The sequence below is a fragment of the Rhinolophus sinicus genome, linkage group LG15 (genome assembly GCF_036562045.2).
Source record: "Rhinolophus sinicus isolate RSC01 linkage group LG15, ASM3656204v1, whole genome shotgun sequence".
NCBI lineage: Eukaryota > Metazoa > Chordata > Mammalia > Chiroptera > Rhinolophidae > Rhinolophus > Rhinolophus sinicus.
This window is the reverse complement of record NC_133764.1, coordinates 34,634,982-34,662,537: the sequence shown is the minus strand read 5'-3', so window position 1 is coordinate 34,662,537 and position 27,556 is coordinate 34,634,982. Positions and strand designations below refer to the sequence as shown.

Sequence of the window (27,556 nt, the reverse complement as noted above, 5' to 3'; positions counted from 1 at the left end):
CTCAAAGGATGTACCAGAGAAGGCAAAAGGGCCTTTTACCATCAGTGGTCTAATAGTTGAAATACTGAAAGTAATAAGGTAGTTCTCACTCATATCGCACCCATTTCAATGCCTTTTGTTTCACGTAAGGTGGCTGCATTTTTGGTACGTCGCTGTTCAATCTGAAGAGTGAACCTGCTGAATCTTCGAGAACCTGCTGAACCTGCCCTGATGATGTTGGAAGGAGGGCTATATAGAATTAGGAGGAAATGGGGGCTGGCCAACCTGGAGAAGAGATAATACACAGAAAGACAAAATTACCTAGGGCAGTTAACATAAGACGTTGGACTTTGACCACGCTAGGAGAAATGGAAAGGGAGAAAGCAGGAAGGAAGACAAAAGGAGAGGAATCTGACAGCAGATTCACGGACAGCGAGGAAAAAGGGAAATGTGACCTGGTGAAGGACAGGCTGTGTCAATGAAGGAGTGTCGGGCTGGACAGAAGGAAGGGTGGGATTCAGACATTTGGTGTTTGCTCTTGGCTGAGATGCCAATGGGACAGAGAGCCTAATGCAGTCGTCTTGACATTTTATCTTTATGGCAATGTTTATTAGCCTGTGTCTACTGGAGGTGACATTTGTAGTGGAATGGGTGGTTATTTGACTTACCTGTTTGCATATACCTGAGACTCTGCCTTCAACAAATACCCAGGCAGGCAGCACACATGAGGTAGGGGGCCTGGATGTCCAGGCTACACACATTCTCGGCACCTCAACTGAAAAAAGTGCTAGTGAAGCTCATACTGCAAACTTCATGGCCTCGCCTCGTGTGTGATCGACTACTTACTATTTTAACTAGCATGTAATTGAGTACTTACTATGTTAACTAGCTCCGTGCTGGATACTATGGAGGATACAAAGATATTTGATTAAAAGTGAATGATTCTGGGGCCGGCTCGGTGGCTCAGGTGGTTGGAGCACCGTGTTCCTAACGCCAAGGTCCCTGATTTGATTCCCACATGGGCCAGTGAGCTGCACCCTCTACAGCCGAGATTGTGAACAGCAGCTCTCCCTGGAGCTGGGCTGCTTGGAGGTTGGTGTAAGCTGCTGAGTGCTGCCGCAGGCTACCGTGTGCCTCACGGCTGGCAGCCATGGTGAGCAGCCGGCAGCCGGCAAGAGCTGCTGTGAGTGGTCGACCGACGACTGGTGACCGACTGCCTCAGCCGGGGGAGCACAAGGCTCGTAACAGCAGCATGGGCCAGGGAGCTGTGTCTAGACTGAGAAACAAGGGCTTGAACCGGAGTTGGGGGGGAGGCAGAAGAAGGGGGGGAAAGTGAATGATTCTGTGACAGGCTCTCCTCCGTGCAGCCTCCTCCGTTTATTTCCTCCTCCCCACCAGTCCACCCTAGCTGAGGAAGCTTTCTCATATAGATACAGAAGTAACCAGGCAGGAATGTGCTCACAGTGAATCCTTTATCTCTACCTCCCTGTTTGAGTCGATAGTCACACCTTCCACCTTCTCTCCTGTTACCAAGAACAAAGTATTCTTGCTCCTTTGACCTCTCCACTTGACCTCTGGATCTCACCCTTCCCACCTCTCAAAGACCTTACTTCCTTCTCTCTCCTACGTAATTTTCTCCCTTCCAGCCGGATCATTCCTGTTACTTCAAAATACTCTAGTGTCTCCCAGCTTGTAAAGATGCTCCTGCGTCTCCATGTCTCCTTCCAGCCCCTGCCCAGGCCTCCTCTCCTCGTCACAGTGAAACTTCTTGGCCTTCGGTAGTTGCTGTCTCCACGAGTCACCTCCCATTCTCTTCCTCACCTCCATCCTTTAGGGCTTCTTGCGTCACCGCTCCATCCACGGAAAGGCCTCCCTTCTCGACCTTGCCAATTTTAGTAGTAAGTTCTCAGTGTCTGGACCTTTCAGCAGTGTTGAGCATCGCTGGCCTGCCCCTGGTTGGCATGGTTTCCTCTTGACATCTGTGACATGCTCCAGCGACTTTCTCCTACCTCAGAGGCACGTCTTCTCAATCATATTTGCTGATTCTTCTTCCTTTGCTTGACCTCTCAATGTTGGACAAGCCCAGGCTCCAGCCCGAGTCTGGTCCATTCTTGGTCTGCATTGCCTGCCTAGGTGATTCCATCCCGCCCTGTGGCCTTAAGAGTTACAGGGTCACTACAGTGGATCAGGTGGAAGTTGTGATGACAGTGGAAATGGAAAGAATGGAACAGATGTTTGCAGATGGCTTCTACATGTGTTATTCCAGCCCTGAGCTCCTGGATTATGTTTCTAGCTGCCTCTTTAGAATCCCCACTTGGAGGTTTAAGAGACATCTCAAACTGAACACTTCGAAAATAGTAACCCTCTTCCTGCCACCCATCCCATTCCTCCAAGTCATCCCTGTCTCAGGAAATGGCACCACCGGTTATTCACGGCTACAATCCAGGAATAATCCTCTTTCTGTCACCATCCACACTCAATCCATTTATAAGTCGTATAGACTCTTCCTCCAAAATAGGGGTCGATGCACCTCTGCCGTAAGGAACCTTACAGTCAGGGACTTTGCAGCCCTGTGGTCCCCATCACCGCTGTTCCACAAGGCCCTGGAGCACAAAGTCAGCAGGAGACAGTACAGAGATGAACAGGCACGGCTGTGTTCCAGCGACACTTCATTTGCAGAAGCAAGGGCCAGCTTTGGTCCATGGACCGTCGTTTGTTGGCCCCTGATCCAAAAGATATCCCTGTTCTTTTCTATGTCCACTGTCACTACCCTCGTCTAAGCCACCAGTTTCTCCCCTGAACCACCTGAGTACCTTCTAATTCAATTCCCGTTTCTATCCTCGTCCCTGGTCTTGTGCAGCCTCTGCCTCAAACCTCCAATGGCTTCCCACCCCTCTGGGGTAGATGCAAACTCCTGTCCAAGACCTTCAAAGCCCTGCGTGACCTGGCCCGTCCCACCCCACTCTTCTTTCTCCTCCCTTGCTCTATTCCGGCTTCATTGGCCTTTCTGATTCATAAACAGGGCGTGGCCCACTCCTTTCTGAGACTTTCACTCTGGCTGTTTCTTTTACCGGATCTTCACATGGTGGTCGCCTCCTCCGGGAAGCCTGTCAGGACCACCCCAATCTAAAGTAGGAAAAGCTAACATTTGTCACGGGCTCACTATGTCAAACCCTGTTATAAACTCTGAATATGAGTTATCTTATTCAATTCTCACCAAAAAACCCTCTCTGAATTAGATCCTGTTCTTATCTCTGCTTTATAGAGGAGGAAATTGGGGCCAAAGCAGATTATATAATTTGTCCGCAGTCATCGAGGAAGTAGCAGAGCTGAGATATAAACCAGGCTGTATGGCTCTGGGGCCTGTGACTTGAGCCACCACTCTTTCCTGTCTATGTATTTTCATCGTGGCATCTGTCACTATGTTGAGATTACATGTTCATTTACGTGTGAGTTTGTTTGCCGAGTATCTCCCCTATAGCACAGAGCAGAGATTTGGTCTGTCTTTTGTCTCACCAAACTTCTAGCTTCTAGAACAGCGTCTGGCACACAGGAGACACTCAGTATTTGTTGAGCACACAAATAATAATTTTACTTTATAATAATTTATTGGTAGGTTAACAAGTCTGTAACTATTCGAAGTATACCTTACCTTAGAATTCCTATCAAAGAAAGAAAACGATCAGATTCATGTACTCTAATGTCAGAAATGTTGAATTAGTTCATATTCTGATCAGCCCTCTCCGCTCCCCCAAATGACGTGTGTGAATTCTTTGGACTTTCGAATGTTACTTATGGAATTAGAAAAGACGCCTGTACATTTTAACGTTCTTATTCCCTTATCATGCGGCTTCTGGGCTGCGTACGAGTGTGTTCACACACAGTGTTATTCAAGCACAACAATACTGAGGTCGGCATGAGTTCACGGAGATGGTCGCTGCTGACCTGGTTGAATGTCTTCAACTTGAGGACAGATCTATAAGAGCAGCTGTTTTATCACAGGAATGCTGCCTGGTGCAGTGGTCTCCTCGGCATCCTACGGAGATAGCTGCCACCTGAGGCTATTCAGCTCTGATGATAAAAGTTTGCTGGGATGTCTTCCTCTGGGATACAGCATAACTTGGGAGGAGGCAGTTGTCAAGTCCACCTTTCCTCGGGATGCTGCATTGGCAGGGTCACGACGCCCCATCCTGTGAGTCACACGGCCTGAAAATGATAAAGACCCGCTAACGACAGCTTAGAATATTTAAAATTCAAAGATTCAGGTGGGGAAGTCCGGTCTCTGAGAGCGTTAGGAGCAGGTATGCTTGCAGGAAGCTCTCCTTCCACTGAGTTGTGAGGTTCGTGTGTTGTGTGTCTTAGTTACGTTCTTCTAGGCCAGTTGGAAACATCAACCCTGCTTAGCCCAAAGGCTGGATGATAAAACGGCTCTGAATCCTTAGGGTAAGAAAATGTTCAGATTGAGTATTTGCAAATATAGTTTGGGAGCACATGAGCCATTCCTTGACTAAAACGTATTGAACAGCCTGGTTGGTTTCCCACAGGCCTTTGCTGTCTGGGGGGTAGTGGACAAGTATACTCCTCGACTTTTGAATTTGAAAAGTTGTGCGAATGAGTTTATATCTTGCGAAGGGAGAGCATAAAGTTGTATTCTGCAATGCCAGTGCCCAAAGCAGAGGTGAATCTTTGGGTGTTCACCCCCCAGAATGCTGTGTGAGTGGGTGGGGCATGAACCCTCCATACCTTTTGCAGCTCCCGAGCCTTCCAATGGTCATTTTCTCAAAATCCAGTTTATCGTTTAGGGTTTAGAGAGTGCTTCTAAGGTTGCAAGCCCCCAAGGGCCCCTCTGTTGTGTCTGTACCAGGTGGGAGTTTACATGAACTCGCTCCAGTGATTCCAATAGATCGTGGGTAGCTCTGAGAGTGCTGGGTTCCTGAGACGGGGGATAGCCCATGGATTGGAGAGCTGGTGGTTCTCTGCGTGCCTCCTCCCGCCACCTCATCCATTCTGTCCCCCTCTCTGGAGGCTGACCTCTGTGGACTGCCTTGTCTGGCTGTTTCGCCCTCCGGCGCTGGTTGATTTCCGTCATGGGAAGAGAGCAAACGGATCCACTGTGATTCTGGCCTTTGGCTGAATTACTTTGTGGCCACGTCTCCTGTTGGGTCTCACAGGCTCTCCCAACATCATCCTCTCCCTGGGCCCTGCAGCTCTAGGGCTGCTGAAGGCTCCACTTTTCCCTGGTCTCTGGGCACCTCATGTCTCTCTTGCTGATATCCTCACGCCTCCCCACACCTCTGCATGCAGTGCCTTCATTACATTCACGTCAGTCAAACCCCTCTGAATGTGCCATCTGTTTCCAGCAGGACGTGAAAGCGATGCAGACGGTTATAGACCCCGGATTAACAGCTTGAGCCTCTCCCTCTGGTTAGTGCCAGGCCCCAGGCCAACCATGGTCTCACTCTGGAGGAAGAACAAAGAGCTCAGAAATTTGTCACATGCCCGATTTCTAGAACGCTCTGGATATATGAGGCTCTGTTTAGGGAAGTGAGAAGTTATAGCCCTGGTCCATTTTGGCGGAGACCAGAATTCAGTTAGGCTTAGCCAAGGAAGAAAGTCCTCTAGCTAGAAAGGAACACGCTCTGTGTGGACAGAACGCGTGTAGCATTTTATTGGGCAGACAATGCATTTGCTTTTCTGTTCCAGACTTGGCTTTCATCTTGCATCACAGGGTTGGTTTTGATAGAGCCAGCTAAGCTTTCCATTAATGGCAAAATTAGAAGCCGGGGTTTAATATTAGCCCATTTGGAAAATGATCAGTTGTTTAACAACCAAAAAGAGTCTGATCTTCTTTTGCTGTGATTAAAGGGGAGAGAACTTAATATTTACCGGGCACCTCTATGCACCTGATAATGTAATAAATTATTGAAACTATTTTCTTTCATCCAATCTTTACACAATTCTGTGAGCTACGTGGTGTTACGCCCGTTGTGCAGACAGGAAGTGTGGGCTCTGGGTTGTCAAGGGCATGAATGAGGTCCCATATCCCATAGGTACAAGTGCAATGTGGCAAAGTGGTTGAGAGGGTAGGTTCTGGGCAAGAGACGCAAGTATGCGCCATACGCCTCAGTTTCCTCCTCTGTAGAAGGGCGTTCCCAGGAGTCCCTACTTCCTAGAGTTCTTATGGGAATTGAAATGAGAGGATGCATATCAAGGGCTTACAGCCCGGCTTGGTGCATTGTGGGCACTCCAAAAACTTGCTAATTTCCTTTTTGGATTTAGCAGTCTACTTTGGAGTTAAGACTCTTGTTTTAAGCAGCTGGACATTTTTGTTATGTTTTGATTTTGAGTGAAAGGAAGGCAAGGAGGTGACAAAAAGTTGTCTTCTTTGACCTAATTTTAAAACTCTTGACATTTGTCCACGACCAGTTTTGTTATAAGCTAGACCTAGCATGTCTTTATGGCATTTTCAGAGCACCTCTTTTGTCATCGGCTTTACAATGACTTAACCATGCTATTTAAACGGGGCTACAAAGTCTAGAAGAAATCAGATAGGGCCATTAAAAATCAGTCAGTCCTGGGGCAGCCGGTTAGCTCAGTTGATTAGAGCGCGGTGCTCTTAACAACAAGGTTGCCGGTTTGGTCCCCACATGGGCCACTGTGAGCTGCGCCCTCCACAACTAGATTGAAAAAAAGAAATCAGTCAGTCCTTGGACAAAATAGCACTCACCAGTGGCTGTCAATTTTTAAACTTTTATTTTTCTTTTGCTTCCAAACCAATGATTGCTAAGACAGCTAGAAAACATTTTGTAGGCTTTTCGTTGGGCTTAGAGTTTTAAAACAAATTGCAAAATCCCAAAGATTCCAGTTCAGTGTTTTAGGAAACCTGGAAAGTATGGGTTATGTCACTTGGGATTCTGGCCTATTTTCCTGAACATGTGGGGTCTTTTTCAGAGGTAGATGGGGACAGAGGGGAGTCCCCATACCTGGCCTAATGAACAAACTTAAGTCTGAATCGCTTCCATTGAAAGTACGATTTCATATGAAGGTCGTTTATTAAACAGGACACTTGCAAATAAAAAAAATATCAAGTCACTAAAAAGAACTGATTGCGTCTTGCTTTCTAGTATATACAATCAGTTGTAATAGCAAAGATAGAGGTACATTTACCTGTCAGGAAACATACACATACAAAAGCAGTAGCAGCTTATCTGAAAGCAAAACCAGTTTTAACTATATTTTTCTAAATTCTGGACAGGCAGGAATGACATGTTAGCAAGAGTAGCCACATTCGAAATACCATGAGAATAATAGCTTATGTGCACACCTATTCTTGATATATTAAAACCATCCTTTGCATCACATAATTGAAACTGTTTTTGCAGTTGAGGTGCTGAAGGCTTTTTTCTGGATGTCCCAGGTTTCCTTGTATCCACAGAGCGTGGAAGGAGAAGAAAACTCCATTAAACCTTCAAAGACAGGTGGAAACGAACACAAAGGCTCGCATTTCATGATCACTACCACCTCCAGAAAGAGGTGGGGAAGGGGTGATGACATACAGTGTCAGCACCACTCAAAAAAACAGAAGTCGGAGCCGGCCCGGTGGTTCAGGCGGTTGGAGCTCTGTGCTTCTAACTCCGAAGCTGTCGGTTCGATTCCCACATGTGCCAGTGGGCTCTTAACCACAAGGTTGCCAGTTCGACTCCCACAAGGGATGGTGGGCTGTGCCCCCTGCAACGAGCAATGGCAACTGGACCTGGAGCCGAGCTGCGCCCTCCACAACTAAGACTGAAAGGACAACAACTTGACATGGAAAAAAGTCCTGGAAGTACACACTGTTCCCCAATAAAGTCCTGTTCTCCTTCCTCAATAAAAAATCTTAAAAAAAAAACCCCAAAACAGAAGTTGGGTGAAATGCTGTATGGGAGCATGTGTACAAAGAATTTTCAGTCTCCTTGGATAATGATTGAGCTACTGCTTATAAAAACTCGCTGTTGTTTGTTGTGAGTGGCAGCCAGAGAGTGATGGGTAGAGTATGAAATAAGGAGAGTCTACGTTAGGAAAAATGCACTGTACATGTTACAGTATCTTTAAATGCATCCTAAACAGTCAACTCCATACACTCCACACTCTGTTCTTTCCTGGAGAGATGGTTCTTAGGCTGTTGGAAACTCAGATGCAGGTTTTTGAATGATCCCGGATAGCTGAATTGTCTGCTGTTACTTTTGTTCACCACCCAACAGGGTGAGCTGGGCGGAACTGTGCGGCTGGGGTGGCTGATTTCTTCCTGTGAACGGATGGGAGATCAGTCTTCATTAGCTGGTTGTTGTGACCGCAAGCCTTTTTCTCCCGCTCAGCTAGGTATTCAATTCCTGTCCAAGGCCGCGCAATGACCCAAAGGAGGGAGAGGCGGAGAGAAAGAATGAGGCCTGGGTCTGGGTTGTCCACCCCTAGGGTTAAATGCCTCTGCCGACTGTTTCCTTCGAAACCAGTTTCCAACCTGATTTGATGAAAACTAAGTGTCCTCTTCTGTTGTGTAAATGTGGGCATTGCGGCAAAAAGGGAAGACATTTTTAAAATTTCAAATTTTAACTCTAAATATGAGAGAGCCTGTTTTGAAAGATAGATCGAGGGTATCGTTAAAGCAAGCAAACTCTGACGGGTTCAATTTCAAAAATGTGAGACCCGCCCCTGAAAGGCAGCGTCCAGGTCCTGATTCCACCACAGAACCTGGACCTCTGCTGACCTCGGCACTCTCTAAGGTGAAGCTGACCTCCAACGGCAGGCTTTGCTGCCGAGTGACTGCCACCTCAGTGCCTCACTTTGGTTCTTCTCCAGCAACTGGGGTTTATTTCATTGGTCCTGGAGGCAGGGGTCCTCAAAATCCCAAGCCCTCTAAGTACCCACTGCCACATCGGCCCGCCAGCCCAGAACCATGTTGCTGATGGCCGCTCAGTCGGACTAGAAATGTTCCTTAAGATCTAGGAGGAATGGGTGTCCTTGGCTGCAAAGATGGCCCCTAGCAGAGGCCACAGGTGGCGTGTTTGGGGATGCGGTTCTGCCACCTTCCAGTGGATAAGCCCTGGAGCCAGGACATAGGTAGCAAAGGCGATTGCGGGAAGGTGCAGAGAAGAAAAGTGAAGCAGCTGTGGCCCGTCGCCTCTCATAGCAAGCCTGCCATCAATAAAACAGCGCCCATCTACCTGGGAGTTTGGAAGAGACACTTAGGAGACAATTTTAATCTGTCAAAGGCATTAAGCAGAAGCCAAACAAAGTGAGTCTTCATCCCGTCAAAGCCTTTGCTCCGGAAGTGTCTACACTCCAGTTTGGCAGCACAGCTGGGCCTAAGCTGACTTTAATTAATCTTGAGAATGAATCCTGCAGATCAGACTTCTGTTCATCAGAGGAAGATACAGCAACGCTCTCTCCCGCATCCCATACCGGCAGGTACTCAGAAAGCACAGGGTGAGCTGATGTAGAGAGCCTGAGCCATGGACACGGACTGGAGTGGGAACGGGGGCAAGGGAGGACATCTTTTACGTTGAAGAGAGATTTTGGAGGTGTGCCCATGGCTGAGGAAGAGAACCGCAGTTCATTTTCTTGGTGGCCGAACATCTCAGCATCCCCCAAAGCGTTCAACCTCAGATTTGTATTGCGAAGCTTGGTGCGGGAGGCGGGAGGAATGTCGATCTATTAAAAGACTGTTGTTGATGGGGTGGCTGGGTGGCTCAATAGGTTAGAGTGCAGGCTCTCAACAACAAGGTTGCCGGTTCAATTCCCACATGGGATGGTGGGCTGCGCCCCCTGCAACTAAAGATTGAAAATGGCGACTGGACTTGGAGCTGAGCTGCGCCCTCCACAACTAGATTGAAGGACGACGACTTGGAGCTGATGGGCCCTGGAGAAACACACTGTTCCCCAACATTCCCCAATAAAAATTTATGAAAAAACAGAACAAAACAAAACACTATTGGGGGCCGCAGGCTCAGGCAGTTAGAGCTCCGTGCTCCTAACTCCGAAGGCTGCCGGTTCGATTTCCACGTGGGCCAGTGGGCTCTCAACCACAAGGTTACCAGTTCAATTCCTCGAGTCCCGCCGGTTCGACTCCTGCAAGGGATGGTGGGCAGCGCCCCCTGCAACTAGCAACGGCAACTGGACCTGGAGCTGAGCTGCGCCCTCCACTGCTAAGATTGAAAGGACAACAACTGGACTTGGAAAAAAGTCCTGGAAGTACACACTGTTCCCCAATAAAAGTCCTGTTCCCCTTCTCCAATAAAAATCTTAAAAAAAAAAAAAATTAAACAAACAAACAAAAAAACACTGTCGTTGATGAGAATCAATTTGAGAATTGCTTGGAGTGATTTTTCTGCAAAGAAACTGTATTTTTTTTCCCCCCGCAAAAACATTGCTGTTAGCAGAATGTGTGGTTGACTAGTGGGGATGATTTGTAGTAAACCATTTGCACCCTTTCCCAAGTCTTTTTTTTTTTTAAATGGAGCTGGCCTGTTATTGCAGGGGTGGCTGGCTGGGGCTAGGCGTGTGGTCTGTGGCGTGGCGTGGATCCACTGGTGAGAAACCAGCTCATGCACAATGTCCCCCTCCCTTATCTAGAAAAAAGTGACTTACTATCCCTAGACTTCAAATGAACCAGCCAGTACAGTTATCTCTGTCTGCTGAGAACCGTGGAGTATCTCTGTGTTGGAGGTTTTGCCTAAACAACATAGGTTTATTGTGTGCATGTACATGTGTGTCACGTGTGCAGCACGTGTGTGCATGCATATCACACATGTGAGCAGGCCTCTCACTGTGCCACATGTGCTCTGTTGCATGACACGTGTGCATTGTTGTGTATGTTGGAGAGCGCCAACTACAGTGAAAGTGGAGGAGACCTTGCGAACTTTAGAAGACTATCCCTTTCTCCGGAGACGTGGGAGGCTGGTTCATGTCAAGAAGACAGCTAAGCCTTGGTTATGTTATACGAGAACCATTTGGGTTTCTTGTTAAAAAATAATATCCATGAGAAAATTATCCGCTCCCTCGGTCATGACCAGGTCTGTCGCCTGGGGCTGGGAACCCTCACAGGAACTGACACCCCAGCCATCTGCGAGGTCAGGGGAGCACTGCCCAGGGGCATGTGCCCCAGGTGGTACCCGGTGAGCTTACAGCAAGTCCGGTAACCCTGATCGTGGCTCTGGCTCTTTTGAGACTAGCAGTTGTCCCTCAGCGTTCCCATACCAGCCACTTTGTAATCTATTCTTTGCAAGGACCTGGGACATCTGTGTCTCCTTCTGTCCCAGTCTTATTTGGTAGACCGTAGCACACCCCTTTCTCTCTAAAGTGACTGTCACTGCAAAGAGACCTTCTCTACTGCTCAAGCAGTTGGAGGCCCCGGTCACTGAATAATTGAGTGGGCCAGCATGTGGGAAGCCATTTCAGGCCTTGCATCACGCTCCCCAACAGGCTTTTCTCAGAGGACAGGGCAGTTTTATCTCTAACCACGACATGCCTCTTCGGCTTCCAGTCCCAGCAGGATCAGGATGGGACGTGAGCCACCTCTCCCGACCAGACACCAATATTCTGGCAAAGAGGTCTTTTTCTCCCGGCTTCTGCCCCTTCAGTAACGCTAAGAGAGAGGAGAGAGAGGAAACAAATGAAGCCTCTCCCTTCTCCATTTAAAGTCCCTCTCTACCCGTCTGCAGGTGACTGTCATCTGCTCGCTCACGTTTACAGTCTTCGTCCAACGGCAGGCAGACGTCCACTGAGCCTAGTCACAAAGCCACAGCATTGCATTTCATGATATTATACTCACTTTTAATCTTGGAAGAATCAGTAACGTTTTATGTTCAGCTTGGTTAAGTCTTGGTTAATATTTAGCTCTGGTTTTAAGCAGTCAAGACACCTACAACCTGACCCTAGAAAACTTCATGATCTGCCTGTGTTTGATCACTGCTGAGTTAGAGGAAGGGGTGGGCAGTCTTTGAAAGTGTCCGTGGGGGTGGGAGGTGTGAAAGCTTGTCCTTGAGCTGTTATTCTCAACCCTAATAGCCTGCCAACTCAGATAACAGAGCTACAAAAGCTTTTTAGCTGTAAGTAGAATACAGTCCCTTGTGCCTACTTTCTAGCTGAGCTGCTGGAATAAAAAAATTAGAGACTCTGCCTATGGGAATGTTCCCAGAAATTTACTTAGTAGAAGCAAAGCGACCACTTAGGTAAAGGTTTCTTCTGATAGAATATTTGATAGGGAATTCGGTATTTTTGAATCTGGCAAAAATGTAGACGAGGCAAGTGATCGAGGATAAGTCATTACTTACAGGCTCACAAGCTCGGCTTGTCAGCTGTTGTGACTCTTATGCTGATACGTGTTTCAGAAACCCTATTCGGACCTTCCCAACCATATAGGGAAATGTGTGATGACCTTCTTGCCATATTTCTTCGCAAGGCCAAGGTTCATTTCAGCCTTCCACTGTGACTTTGCTGCCTTGCTTGAACTGTCACATTTGGAGCTGACTAGGAGCATGTATCTCAACAGCAGTTGACTTCCTACCTGTCTCTGTGACCAGACTGTACACTTTTCCAGAACAGTGCTCCCGTGTAGGGCAGCTGGGGCTGACTGCTTCCACCACCAACACTTGTATTCGGTCATGGAGAAGAGGTTACCTCTGTGTAAGCAAATAGACTCCAGTTTGCTGCCAGCTCTGGAAGTCCCATCCACCAGTCCACATTTTCTTCTCTGCAGACCATTTATGATAGGTATATAAACCCATGCAAAAATAAAAAGAGGTACAATTGTGAAACTGTTGAAGTTGTTACACAAAAACGCATGCAGTGAAATCCCACACCATCACTAAAGGAAAGGTCGGCTACAGGTTTAGCTCAGGACTTCCCCGCAGCCACAAGTAACAGAGTGACCCCTCCCCCTCTTCTTTTTTCTCCTCCTTATTTTCCTTCTTCTCTGTAAGAACAAGCAAAGGAAAGAAATGCAATGTTCTGGTGTCATCCAGTGTCCTTTTCCTGGTGTCGTCTTAGACTGTCCCAAACTACGACATGAACCCCACCAAAGTTTCAACTCCGTGTCCAATATTTCTGAACTCTCAGTTACTGAAATACAAGCTGACACCATTGAACACAGGCCACAATGTCAGATTCTCTCTCCCGCTACCTTTCTCACTAAATCCACTTAGGTTTAATCAGGGCTTAACTACCCATGCTAATGGAAGTTAGGTAGTTGCTTGCGCAATCCCAGTGACCAGGTATCCTAAAATCAATCGAGTGCATTACTTTTTATTCTCTCCCAGCACCCAGCAGATTTGTCTTCATAATGAAATGTTGAGTGGAGGCCAAGATTAAATTTTGGAATTAAAATTATGTTAACATTGAATTGAAAATGTCGATTCCCTCTTGGATAAAAGAAAACAACCGGACAGCAAGTAATCCTTGAAAGAGATAGTTCAAAAAGTGGAGAATACCTCTTCATGTAGTAGAGACCTGACCTTACCTGAATGGAATTACAGCCTCAATCGTCAAGGCTCCATCTGGTAGCCTCCGAGATCATTCTGCCGGTTGAGTACTCACAGTATACTGGCTGTGCATTTTGTTTCGAGACATGGCTGCTTTGGACCCCAGCTTCCTTGGAGGCAATTTCTCTGATCACGAGGCCATGAGTGTTATAGAATTACTCTATTTGCTTTGAAATTATTCTTTTTTACCAAGTCTCCACCCCTTGGAATCATTTCCCTAAGTAAAAATCAGCATTTATTCAAAGACCCTGGAATATCTCCAATTATAATAATGTTGGGTTTAAAGCATTTCATTCCAAATCTTTGCTTGTTTTTATGAAAGACGATGAGGAGGAGGTGGAGGTGGGGAAGGGAAAGGGAAGAGTCCCTCTCAGTTAGTTGTGGCTGCTGGGAAGTCCTGAGCTGAACTTGTCGCTGACCCTTCCTTTAGTGCTGGTGTGGGATTTTACTGCATGCATTTTTGTGTGACAACTTTCGCGGGCGTCTCCCCTTATAATTGTACCTCTTTTTATTTTTGCAAGGATTTATCTGTCGTAAATCTTACTGAACATATTTTTCTAGGGCACAGTAAGTACTTTTGGCAATGAGGCGGCATGAATAATATAGACAGCTGGAATAAAGACGGCACATTAATGATAGGCACACGTGGAGTTCCTGGTCGTTCCCACAGTCAAACAGCCCATGCATAGGGAGCAAGAAAAGACAAGCGCCATTTAGAATACGGTAAAATCTGTATGTGAGACACTAAGAAGGAGCTTTTCATATAAACCCAGAGGTGATGGCATCCTGACAAACACCCTGGAAATTGTGTTCAGTCAATGAAATGGGCATCATCTCATTTCCTATCACTTGTCCATGAGCCCATCTACAATTTCAGGGAGAAAGAAAATAAAATGCCACTGATGGTGCAAAGTGCCTGTGTATGGCAGTGCTTGAGGAAAATCTGAGTCTGTGGCATTGGAGGTCAGACGTGTAATGTGTATGTGGTGGGTGAGGAAGGTGGCACGGCCATACCTATGAGGATGGGGCACCCCCACTGCTCACCCCCGCACACCTGTAATGCTATATATTTATTGGCTGGTGTATATGCTTATTATATTTAGGGAACATTGTCCCCAGGTCTTCAGTATGCATTGTGATTTCCTCAGTGCCCAGCTTTGTATCGAGTCCTTTAAAAACTCCTTGGAGGGGTTGTTGAATTACATTTCCATCAGGAAGCCATGTCTGGCATTAAAAAACCCAATTTTCATGGTTTCTCATAAAGATGTAATTTTGCTTCATTCTTACTCATTTATTTTCATGATGGGGAGAATAAAATCGTTTCCCCACAAGAACTGTAGTCTGTTTTTAGCCTTGCATGTTAGTGATTCCCATCACCCCCTTTCCTTAGTTCCCTAAGAAAAATTAAAGCAATTTGAGAAGAAAAAATGCAATGTTATAACAAAGCCGGCCTTGTCTTGATAAATGCCGTGATTGATGACCATAACCATTTAAGTCATTTTGGGTAAATGAATAATTCTTTGATTATACCTAAGAAGAGGAAACACATGAATTTATGTTCTGGCTCCTCATATATCTTCTCCCTTCCCCTTCCTGCTTTGATCTAACTTGCCTGAAAGGAATGAAGCAGATGCCCAGGGGAAGAGGCTGGTTTTCCGAGGCTGGACACGTATACAATTTAAGGGGCCCTCTTTAAGAAAAAGAATACAAAAACATCTTCCTTTTATAAATTTTTACAAAAATATGTGGCCGTGTGAACCTACTGCCCAAGCCAGCAAGATCCCTGAAGCTTCAACTTTTATTGGCTCCATGGATAGCCCATTTCTGCAGGTACCATATTGTAATTAACGTCCAAATGCACTACGCACACTTGAATTTGCTACTTGTGTGTTTATACACAGGAAATGTAGATAATGACTGTACAGGGGCTAGATAGGAATATACAAGTGTAATACAAGATTACGTATTGGGTTCGAAACACACAAATACACAGACATTGCTGTCTACCTTTGCTGCGCCTCAGCATTTCAAAGGATCATATCCAGATAATCACCTCTTTTCCAGACTTTGAACTGTCTGCCAGTATTTCAAAGTTCACTTTTAGGGGGAGTTAATCCATGTAACACACATCAGTCACTCAGACACGCCGACTCAAACACGGTTCTCTGAATTGGACTCATGCGGAACAATTCCCTATTCTAGAAGCCAGGTGCGGTGGGTGGGAGGAAGGAAGTGGGTGGGGGTAAGGGGTCCATTGCCGGTTGGCAGAGCTTGGCATTGTATTTCTTTATTTCTGTTTTAGGCAGTTCAGATACTGGTCTGGAGGTCTCCATTCAGATACTGGTCTGGAGGTCTCCATTGAGGAGGGTTCTCTGCGTCTCTGTGGTCTCATTCAGTCGGGATTTGTCCTGCTTGCTGTCACTCCGTTCCCCGTCATCTGTGCCGCTCATCTTGACCAAACAGAGGACATTCTGGAAGCTCTTCTTGAAGTTGTCGGACAAGAAGGCATACAGGATGGGGTTGGCACAGCTATTGGCATAGGTGAGGACCACCACGAAGTCAAACATGCCTTTTAGGGCTGGAGTGGGGCTGATGGCCACCGAGACTGAGGAGACATTGAATATGTAGAAGGGGAGCCAGCAGAAGATGAATACAGCCACCACGATGGACACCATCCGGGTGACCTTCCTCTCAGACTTTTTCCTCTTGGAGGAACCCACTCGGATTCCAGAGGACTTCACCTTGATGATAATGAACAGGTAGCAAAGACAAATGATGGTGAGGGGCACCAGGAAGCCCAGGATGAAGGCGTAGATAATGAACCCTGTGTACCATGCCCCAGATTCCCCTGGCCAGTTAATGGTGCAGCTGCTCCTCCCCCACTGGTTGCTCCGAAGCCCGGCGTATATCATAATCGGCAAGATGACCAGCAGCGAGACGCCCCACACAGCCACATTGATCATCTTGGCTGTCCGGGGTCTCCTCCACTTGGCTGACTTGATGGGGTGGACGACAGCCAGGTATCGGTCGATGCTCATGACGGTCAAGCAGAAAATGCTGGTGAACTGGTTGATGCCGTCCACAGTCATGACCACCCGGCAGATGGCCTTGCCGAAGGGCCAGTGGACCAGAGCCACCTGCATGGCCAAGAAGGGCAGACCCAGCATGAAGAGCTCATCTGCGATGGCCAGGTTGAGGATGTAGATGTTGGTGATGGTCTTCATCTTGGCATAGCGGAGGATGACGTAAATGACAAGCGTGTTGCCACACAACCCAATGATGCAGACCACAAAATATATGCATGTGAGAACCGCATTGCTCGTCAGATCGTAGTATGGCTCTGTCTGGTTTGAGCTGTTGGCTGCCGCCACTGAGCCATTGAGGTCGAATGGAGAGGAAAGCAATGGTCGGCTCCCGTTGAACAGGTCATATGCCGTATCCATGGCTGCCTTCGAGTCTTAGGCGAGTTCCAACCAGTCACAGGTCTTATTCTCACCTTAATGGGTCCCGAAGGCAAAGGATCCACTGTGTCATCTGCAAGGGAAAAAGGAAGATTGACTCATCAGTCAGAGGCTACTTTAAGCTCTCGCCAGCTTTCCGTGTCTCTGGTTTACTCTCTCAGACATAGTCTTCAACTGAAAATTATCTTTCCACATCAACGAAGAGCTATCAGCCCATTCTCGTCAGTGTGCAGAATTTTTGAGTTGTTTGTCCAGTAGTGGGGAAGGGTCTGGGTTAAGCCGTCATAGTTTATCTCTGTCATCTTTGGTGACGCACATGTGGGAGATGGTTGTGGCTGCAAAAAAAAAATGTACTTTGATCCCTAAGAAGTTGACTGGTCCAAACTGTAAAAAGGGAGAGGGTGGAGAAGTCCAGTCTCTGACCTCCGAGGCTGTTGGCCTTTCCCCAGGAGGAAATCTATGCTGACCTGCCTACTTCTTTGGAGTTTTTCCATTCTGAAAACTCAATAGTGGAAAAATCCCGGACTTCAGAGGTGAAACAAACCAGGGTTCCACCACAGAACCTGTGTGACTTTCTTCCCAGCACCTAACTGCTCTGGCTCTCATCTGTTAAAATGGGGGTGTTGGGAAGGTTAAATGATGAAATGTACTTGAAAACGCCGCACGGAGTGTTGGGCTCATAATTGGAGCTCGATAAATCTCTTTTCCCCATTTTTCCTCTGCCATCTCCTTTATCTCTGTTACTGAAATCAGCCTATATGTAATGAACCAATTTAGTCTTAAGTATTTTTTAAAAATCTGGCTTGCTTTTGTTTTTAAAAAGTATGTTTTAGTCTATTTCTGTTTTTCTAATACCCCATTCTTGACCTCCTTGTTGCCTCGGAGCCCCTTCCTGAGGGGCCTCAGCACGATGCTGCCCCAGAATGCGTGTCTTCTAACACCCCAGAGAATGTGCCTGCGATCCCCGGATTAAGGACAAAAACAGGAGCCATGTTCATTCACAGAAGTGAACAGAAGGTTCCAAACCCTGATGTAGCTGATTCACACTCACTGTCCCTTTGATCTTCCCCACAATTCAACAAGTACTGACAGCCCAACATTGAACTCCACTTTCCATGGGACCCAAATGAAGCAGAAGTCCCTCGGAGACCTTAGGCCACTGACTTTTGGTTGATGAAATAAGATCCACTGTGATTTAAACTCATTCCTTCCTTGGAGGAGCCTTCCCAATCCGGACTGGCTCCCCAATTGACCACCTCTGCCACCTTCACCAAGCTCTGTCCATTTCACAGATGAGAAAACCGAGGCTTAGAGAGTTTAAGCAACTTGCTCCCATTGCCTGTACATAATTGCTGGAGCTGGGATTTGAACACAGGGCACCCACATCTTCTGCACTTTTCACAGCATCACATCTGCTGCTCAGTGGACTAGAAAACTAGCAGCTAATAATGGGGCTTTGGTCTGAAGCAGCTGACTCCTGTTTTACCTCCGTGCTGAGAAAATAATTGTAACACTGTTGGCTCTGCCTAAGGTATAAGACAATAGCTTATCACGTAATTAAATGACTTATCGACAGTCATTCCAGAACCATCACTAGGGGCTTCTTTATTCTGTACACCAGGGATACAGGAATGAACAAGACATGGGTGGTACTCTCTAGGAGGTGACAATTTAGAAGGAGAGCCGGGCCAGGAAGCCAGCACATGTCAGGTGCGAGCTGCAGCGAGAACAAAGGACTTAAGAATGCCTTAGCCCTCCTGAGCTGTGCAGAAAAGGCTTCTTAAGAGGGAGGCTTGAGCTGAGTCTTGAATATATGAAGAGTGAAGCAAGGAGGTCATTCCTGGAAGAGGGAAGGTGGTAAAGGGAAGGTGTGTTCGGCACACGGTGGGAATAATTCCCTTGGCGGACACAGTTCCCCTGAGCAGGGCACTTTTCCTGGTGCCTGAGTGAAGATTGGACATTGCTCCTTTATGCTTGGAGAGACTCCTGATGATGTAAGGGGGACTTAGCCGGCAACAAGTACTCGAGGATCCGTTTTTGCCTCTGACTCATTTTGCCCTGCCAGGCTCATTGCTTCTTTTCTCTGTGCTAATCTCCCCATCACACAACTGTCTATACCGTGGAATCGGCTTTGTGGCTGACCTTTCTGCGAAGTACTTTGGGGGACCCGGGATTTAATGTCTGCATTGGATAAAAAGCATAAATTGGTAGCTATCAAAAACAGCTGTAAAGAAACCTTTTTTTTTTTTTAATCTCTAGATTAACTTGGGTTTTTCCCACTGTCACTTCTAGCTGGCTTGTCAGTTACTTTAATTCTACAGACCCAGAATCCTATTTAAGCCACCTGCATTGGAGTGCAATTAATCATTAGCAATTCCAGAGTCCCATCTGTGTAATACGCAAGGTCACACTCCAATGTCTGGGTAAGACTGAAGACCCCTGGGTTCCAGAAGCCCTGTCTGGTATTTGTTGGGGTAGGGATGATGATGGTGCAAGTGTATGTATGCTGGAGGGTTGAATGTTGACCTCCAGACCTAAATGCATTTTTGGCTGGCATCTTATTCAGTAAAATGGAACTGCATGGGGTCAAATAGGATGAGAAGTAGCATTTCTCCACTTTTGAGAGCGGCAGCAATGGACAGGATTCAGACAGAGCTTGGTGAAGGTGGCTGAGGTGGTCAGTGGGGAGCCAGTCCGGATTGGGAAGTCTCCTCCAAGGAAGGAATGAGTTTAAATCACAGTGGATCTTATTTCATCAACAAAAAGTCAGCGGCCTAAGGTCTCCAGGGACTTCTGCTTCATTTGGGTCCCATGGAAAGTGGAGCCCAATGTTGGGCAGTCAGACTTGTTGAATTGTGGTTAAATTAAATGCACAAGGAAGTTTGGTTTTGCTTTTTAATTTTCCCGGCCTAAGAATTGTTAGTGGAAATGGTTGATTATTGGTTTTCTCTGATACTGGGTCCCAACTCTGTTGGAGAGGAGAGTGAGAATGGTTTCACACATCCCCAACGCTTACCAGAGGGGCTGTGGTTACCAGCCTAAGAATTGAGTGAGTGTTTGGATGGCGACCAGGCATCAGGGGTGGTGCGAAATCCTATTGCGCTTCAGTTTTTCCTTTCTCCCTAATATCTTTCTCCTATTCATCCACCACCCCCACATGCTTCGGGGCTTGCTAAACCTGAGTGGATCTTGGGGTGGCTGGAGCCTGAGCCCCGCTGGTGGGGAGAGACCACTGCCAGGTACGCGCCCCCGCGGCACTAGAGCGCCTGGGAAAAGGCCAGGAGGCGCTGGCCGAAGTGCATGGGGGAGAGGTGAGACTCCGGACCGCTGGTACAGAATATCCTCCGCCCGTTCACCCAATTCGCTGACCTTCAGACCCAAGGGATTCCTAAAGGATTCTCTGCTATTTACAGGCGGAAAAGGGTGGGGATCGAAGATTGTCATGTCAGGACCCGGGTCTCTAAACGCAAAGGAGGGTCGAGGTGTCAGACACTGGCCGAAAGCGGGCGACAACCGCTTGGGGATTTGACTGGTGGCTCCCTCGCCGACGCGGGCCACTCAGCGGTCTGTCTCTTCAAACCTCAGCAAGCTGTCCCTTCCGCCCGGGCGCAGGGGAAACGGACCCTAGACCATTTGGGATCCGTCTCCTAGGCCAGGCGGGGAGGAACAGAGAGACACCCCTCTTTTCTCTGCTCCGGCGCATGCCCCTCAGAGGCTGGGATGTTGGGGTGCACACCCGCAGGAGCGGAGGCAGTGTCTTCCCCTTACCCCCCAATGGCCTCGCCTTCTTCTAGTCAGTCCCTTTTAAAGGTGGCAGGGAGAGAAGTTGTCCCTGTTGCAGCTACCACCTGGATACTCGGTTGGGGGACCAGGACTGGACGGGGGCGCACGCCACGCACCCCGGCATGCGGCTATGCGGACACGTCGGTTCCACACACGCGATCCACAGCCCCCGACTCACGCTGGGACACCCGCAGTCGTTCATTCTCACCAGAATCACCCCCAAATGGAAAAAGAGCGGAGACCCACGCACTGGGACCTACACTCAGGCACAGCGAGGCGAACGCCACGGTGCAGCGTAGAAGGCGAACGCCAGGTGCCCAAGTGCGCGACTGGCGCGCTTGCTCCCTCTTTCTCTTCACACACACACACACACACACACACACACACACACACACACACACACACACACACTTACCTTTGCTTTTCCGATGCAATCCTCTGGTTCAGCTCGCCGGAACCCAGCAGTTGTCCCCAATCCAGCCCGGCGCCAGGGCGCGCAGCAGCTTGGCTGGCACCCTGCGATCGGTGTCCGGACCTGCCGGCTCCCGCTCGCCCCTGGCGCTGCCGAGAGCTCGCCGGGCCCGCAGACTCCGGGCGCCGAACCGCAGATGGAGGCTCGGGGCGCGGTGGCTGCGCCGCCTGGACTGGCCCTGTGGAGCGGGGCCCCTCCGCACATTTCCCCCACGCCCCCCCGTTACGTCACGGCAGCTCTGCTCCGCCCACCGGTCCTGTGGGAGGATGAGGGTGGGCCAGGTGGAGGATCCTACTGGTCGGTGGCCGTGGGCACAGCTCAGACGCATGGGGAAGGGGGACCCGCGTGCGGGGGCATGAAGGGCCAAGCGACTTCATTCGGCTGCCGCAAGGCTGGTGGCAGCCACGCAAGCTGCTTGTCCTCAGATTTCACAGGATCGGTTCTTTTTCACCCAGCATATTACAGGCAGCTGGAGTGGCTGCCGGGGTGACCCAGAGCTGCTTTGGTACCTCTGGCATCCCAGACAAGTTTGCAGAGCTGTGTCTACTGTGGGTCATCCCTGGGCACAGGGCCAGGGAAGGGCAGGGAGAAAATGGGTCCGGAGGGTAGCCTGTCTCTGTGCGGGGCTCAGTGCCCCTCTGCATAGTGTGTGAACCTGCGCTTAGGTCCCAACATTCAGTTCAAGGCGCAGGCAGAGGCTCAGGGGGGAGGGCGGGGGGCTCCTCCCACCGTCCCAGCTTTACACAGCCTGGAGGTTGCAGTGGCCACACAGCCAGTCCCCTTCCTTAACCTGTCAGTGGGCACCTGCTGGTGGGAGCCGGCTCAGCCCCTCCTCCTCCCCGCTGGGAGGGAGCCAAGGGGAACGGAAGAAGTGGGGTAGTGTCGCATCAAGTCGCAGCTCTTTATTTTTTGACTCTGATGATTCAGCCTCTGTTCCAATAGTTTAATAAGTCTTAATCAATCCCACAGCCTCTCCTTCCTTTTCCTCCTCCAAGTACACACACACACACACACACACACACACACACACACACACACACACACCATCCTGAGTACAGCTTTAAAGGATGGGAAACAGAAAGCAAACGCCAGCTACGCTTTTCTCTGCAGGCTGAGGTGTCTGTGACTGCCCATCCTATGCCCTGATTTCCAGTTCTCCAGTGAAATGTTCAAGTCCCAGGCTGTTTAGTAGGTAGGGTAAGTCGTAGAGATGGTTGCGTGACAGGGGAAGGGACCAACTGGGTAGGGTAGCAATCAGCTGGGCGAAACAGCGTCTTGGGGTACTCACTGCATCTCGGGGTACCCACTGTGAGGGCGGAAATCAGGGGTTTTCATTGGATTTATCTCTGAGGTGTTGGTCATGATGGGGCTTGCGTGAGTCACCCTGGAGCTCAGGGGCAGTGCCAGTGGAGTCAGTGACTGCTTGGTGTCTCAGCCCATCTAGGAGCCAGTTTCTCTTCAGACGCAGGGCAGAGGGGCTGGGGCGGGTAGCTCACTTGAAGAGGGGTGCCCCTGCTCACCATCAGCTGGAGGAGGGAGAGCACAGTGCAACTGAGGTTAGAATTCTGCACACTCGGAACGCAGCTGCTCCAATAGCACCTGTTGCTACCTCTTGTTTGAGACCAGTGACTCAACTGGTTTCCAGGAAAAGAGGAAAAGCAAGATCCAGAAATGCCTGTTCCACCCTCAAGTTCTTTTCCCTGGAACCATGTTATCTTGTCAAAGGTCTTGAACTGTTGATGCTGAACTCGTGTATCATGTTTAACAAGGAACCACAGTTTTCTTATCTATATAAGAAATGAACCACTGGGTCTCAGTGTCCCCCACCCCTTATGGTGACTCTGCTAGGACAATGCATGGGTTTTGTTGTTGTTGTTTTTAGCTTTAATATGAGTACTAGCAGCAAAATCAGAGGGCTCCTGGAGGGTCAGCTGAATTACCATCTCCCTTCAAGGCTCTGGTCATTAGTTGGCACCCTCTGTATGCTTATTGGTTTGCAACCTTGGGAGCTCCCTAGGTGAAATTTGAAACTGCCTCGCACTGTGCACACAGGGCAAGATGGGGCTGAAGAAAGAGGCAGGCCGTTCCAGATGGGTAGGAGACAGTTCTCGTAAGCACCGGGACCTACATAAGAGGCTTGTCTTGGGCACCGCAAGACGAGTACATCTCCACACCCACTTGTCAGCATCTTAAAGTTTATACAGCGGCCTTAACGGGATCGTCTCAACAACACATGGCTCTCTCGAGGCTGAGTCCTTGAAGTGGCTCCTAGTATGGGAACAATAGGTAGACCTTACGTTCCCAGGACAAGGGGTGGGGAAGAGCCTCCGATTGCCAGCGCCCAGGTCATGGGCCACCTGGCAGCCGTGTCTTCTCAACGACCTCCTCCGAGAAGACTCCTTCCCTTGGATGGTCTGATACAGTGAAATCCCCCCCTTCCACAGTCCTGTCCTTGTGAGCCTTCCCTCTCCCTGCCCCCATAAGTCAGGGTGGGGGGACCCCCCCTAGAAAAAGTACTGTCCCGGTCTAGGTACACCTGTCTCTACTGTAGACTGGGTGAGAGTGATCTGAATAACACTGACCTTGACAGCAGATAGCGTGTAATCTAGAACAATTGTTGATTTTGTCCAGATAGTGTAGGCTTCCTCCTCCCCGCTTTGAATGCCTCGAAAGAGTTGTTTGACTTTGCTGCCGCCTGCACTCAGCAGCTGCCCTCAGGCTCCAGTTCCCTGTTTGACCCTCTAATGGCTGTCCTTTTGACTCCCCCCTCCATCTGCTGAATGATGTCTGCGTTGTCACACTGGGGCTACCTCTCCTTCCTCTCCGCTCGGTTAGTAACTAAGTAACCAAACCTTGAGCTAGAAAAATCGAGGGGTTGGGGAGCAGATAACCTCCGTACTGGCTTGTTTGATATCTTGAAAGCAATTAAATAATACCCCTCCCTCTTTCAGCAGTTATCAGAGAGACAATAGGCAGCAGGAAATTAAGAACAGGCGCATGACAAAGGGCCAGGCCGGTGCTCAGCCTGGAGCACGGGAGATGCTGCTCCCTTCACTCTTGCAGTGAGAAGTTCACAGCCTAGAATACACCGTCCCAAGTAGGTCGTGCTGTCTCTTAGCGGCTTCATGAGTTAGATGGGGAAATTGTTACCCTGCAGTCACTTCAGTGAAAGTTATCCTTTTAATGGAGGGTGGAGGAAAGCAGGAGGGCCCTGTGCAGTCGGTTGGCCCGGGTTGGGAATGGTGAATGCCAATCTGAACAGCCAGTGTGGTTTTTGTTGTCTCCATGGGAATGCCAAGTACTCGTAAGAGGTTTGCCATTTCAGTTGGCGTGAAAAGGGCCGTGCTCTTGTGTGCACAGCATACAGATGTGCAGAAGGTCCCCAGTGTCCTGATCGTATTACGTGGATTTCCTGGGACACTCCTGTTTTCAGCTGTTCTGTCCCTTGTCACCCACAAACCATCTGCATTTTACCGAAATTGAGATGTCAGCTTCTCAGATGTGTGGCCCATGTCCCATCATTATGCAGGTGAAGATACCAGGCTCAGAGAGGCCAGGTGACTTGCCAGAGTCACCTAGATAGAGAGGAGGGAGGTCGAGAGTTGAGTCAGCCCTTCTGGATCACAGACCCAGGCCCCTTCCATGCGGATACCCTCCCCCGCCACCCACGTGGTGTGTGAAAGCTGGAGGAGAATGTTGTCAGCCCTTCCCCTCCAGTACATTCTTCTGGTAACCAGAACGCTGTGGCTCTCCCTGGCCTAAGTCCTCTTTTTCAGTCCCTTGGTAAGGGAGTCGGAAAACGTGGCCATCCCACGCTGTGATTTTTTTCCAGAGTGTGGTTCCTAGAGCACTGATTCCGTAAGACGCTCTGTCGAAAAAGAGCACAGGAATCTAGGAAACACATGCCCGCTCCTTTCCTTAAAGATCCCAGGCTTGTTAATAACACAGGTGACATTTATTAAGTATCTATTATGTGCATGGGGGAGCTGAGTGTTTCACACATCCATTATCTCATTTAACTCTCAAATTTTGAGATACCTTCCATTATTAGTACTGATATGGTTATATTGAGAAGTCTTGCGGTGAAGAGATCTATTTATCTTAAACCCAGTGTTTTCCCCAATTTATTTTGCCGTGGGAACCTTCCCTGTGAACCATTTTTAACACTCATTGAGTGCTTACTGTGTGCCAGGCACTGGGTAGGACCCTTTATATTAACTCGTTTAATCCTCACTGAAACTCTGTGAAACATGGCACCATGTTTACTGTCCCCATTTGGGAATGAAGCATCCAAGGCACAGAGAGGTTAAGTAGCCTGCCCAAGGCTACACAGCTACCGAGTGAAGCACGATTGGGCAGAGCAAGGCGTCTTGGAGAAGGCTCCTTCCTTCTTCACATCATTCTCAGAGGCTGGTTCAGGTGGAGAGGGGGTTATTTCGTCCATCAATGAGTAGCCTTACTTGTTTTCAGCGCTTTTCCCTTCAGTTTCCCCCTCAGGGTGTCTGTTGATGAGTTCTGGATTTCTTCCAAGTTCTCTGAGGCCCCGGCAAGCATCCAGTATTCCTAGGACCCCTTTTTGCTCCCCCTTCCAGATGGAGCCAGGTAACAAGTGTCTGGTGCTCTCCTGCTGTGTGAACTGCCCCCAGTGCCCCCCACCCCCATGCGGAATTAACCTGCTCCTGGTCAGGCCTCTGCCTGTGAACAGGGACCTGCCTTGAGGGTTGGATTTATAGCCCCACAGAAGTCAAATGGGCCTCAGAGGGGACCTCGTTCGGGCTGCACAACCAAGCTGCACATCAGAATCCCCCGGGGAGTTTTAAAAACGAAAGATGCTCTGGTTCATTCTTACCTGTTCTGATGTCATGGACCTGGGAAGGGGCCCAGGTCACGTTTTAAAGCCCCTCCCCCATGACGTCAGTGTCAGCTAGAGCTGGGAACCACCGATGCTTAAACTTCCTGATGCTTAAACTTTCTCCTTTTAGAGGTGCCGGAACTTTGGGTCTGGGAAGCGAAAAGTCTGTCCTGGGTCAGACCGCATGGAACTCCCTGTCTTAGCCCAGGGCCACTGTGGACTCACAATTCATCCCGTAATTCCAGGAGTCCTGTTATGCGGGAGGAGGGAGCGCTGGGCAGGGTTTGTGCAGGCACTGGGCCCGGGAAATTCTGCCCCATCGGCAGATGGGACCAGCGTTTTCCTCTCATAAGGAAAAGCCCTGTTGAGTAGCGAACACCCTGGTCTCGTTGTAGGGTGTCAGGGTGAGATGGGGGCAGGACCTCACTGCCCTTTGGCAAGTGCCCATTGCAGATGCACTGTCTCTTGTAGGAACGGGCATGTCACAGCTTGCGAGAGGTGGGCAGCGATTGCAGAAGTGGGTCAGAACCAGAAGATGGACCTGTGTCAGTGGTTTTGTTTGTATGTAGAGCAGGGAAGAGCAGAGCCGGATTTCATCCTGGCCAATGTTAGAGAATCATTGCACTGGATTGCCCTCCTACTTCTGGCTGTTCTTCCCAGGGTCTGTGTGCCTGTGGAGGCCCACAGCAGGGGCAGCGGAGGGGAAGAGGGGGCACCCCTAGTGAGCAATCCCACCTCATCCTTTCCATGGATAACTCCTTCTGGCTCTGGACAGTCTCCTTGTCCTTTTCTTCCTGCCTTAGTGGCCCAAGTGATAGTGCATCCTTAATAGGACATAGAATAGTTACATTCTCAAAGGATTTGGGGAGGCACAGCCTGCAGGAGAGGGTCTCTAAGTGGAGATGCTGGCTTGATGTCAGCAGAGGGGTCTGCACTTCGAGAGGCGGCTGTCTGATGGCAGAGTGTGTAGCCCTCTCTCCTAGAGTCAGGAATTTCTGCTACTGAAGGGCCTCTGTCCCCCAAGAAGCTAAAGCCAGGAGTTAATTCAGGAACTGCAGTTGACAGATTTATACCTTTCCCAAGGACGCTGCAGTTCCTTTGCTGGCCTCAAGGTGGGGTGAGCGCACAGAACTCACCACCCCATCAGACCTCTGCCCGCTTGGGCGTCAGGCCCGGCAGGATGGGGCCCAACCGCTCACCTCTCGGCCTTTCTTTTCTCCCTCCCACGAATCCGGGGCTGGGATGAAGCCCTGATGGAATCAAATTGATCACAGTGCCTGGGACCCAGTCGTTTGTAGCAGACTGAAGTCTTCCAGAAGGGGCAGTCGCTGCCTGTGCCCCCTTCTGTAGTAGTTGTGCCCCCTTTGGCATCACTGACAAAGACAATCTCCTTTCTCCTGGGCCACTATAGCAGAGATCAGCGTGGTCTTGCTGGGAATGAGGCAGCTGCCACTTCTTGCTGCCTTGCCTGGGCTGAGATGAGGAGGCACTGAGG

General features: G+C 49.1%; 2 protein-coding genes across 3 annotated transcripts in view; one reads left to right on the top strand and one right to left on the bottom strand.

Annotated features, from left to right (window-relative positions):
- The window catches only part of SLC39A11 (solute carrier family 39 member 11), a 359,240-nt gene that overhangs the window by 4,174 nt on the left and 327,510 nt on the right, over window positions 1–27,556 (top strand). The window lies entirely within an intron of this gene.
- SSTR2 (somatostatin receptor 2) lies at window positions 6,716–21,811 on the bottom strand. Its single transcript, XM_019740424.2, has 2 exons — window positions 21,153–21,811; window positions 6,716–17,027 (listed from the first exon to the last, which is right to left on the bottom strand). The coding sequence occupies exon 2, from the start codon at window positions 16,934–16,936 to the stop codon at window positions 15,827–15,829; it is 1,110 nt and encodes a 369-aa protein (XP_019595983.1). The 5' UTR covers window positions 16,937–17,027; window positions 21,153–21,811; the 3' UTR covers window positions 6,716–15,826.

Coding starts and splice junctions, on each gene's coding strand:
- SSTR2 (XM_019740424.2), bottom strand. CDS start 16,936: ATGGATACGGCATATGACCTGTTCAACGGGAGCCGACCATTGCTTTCC.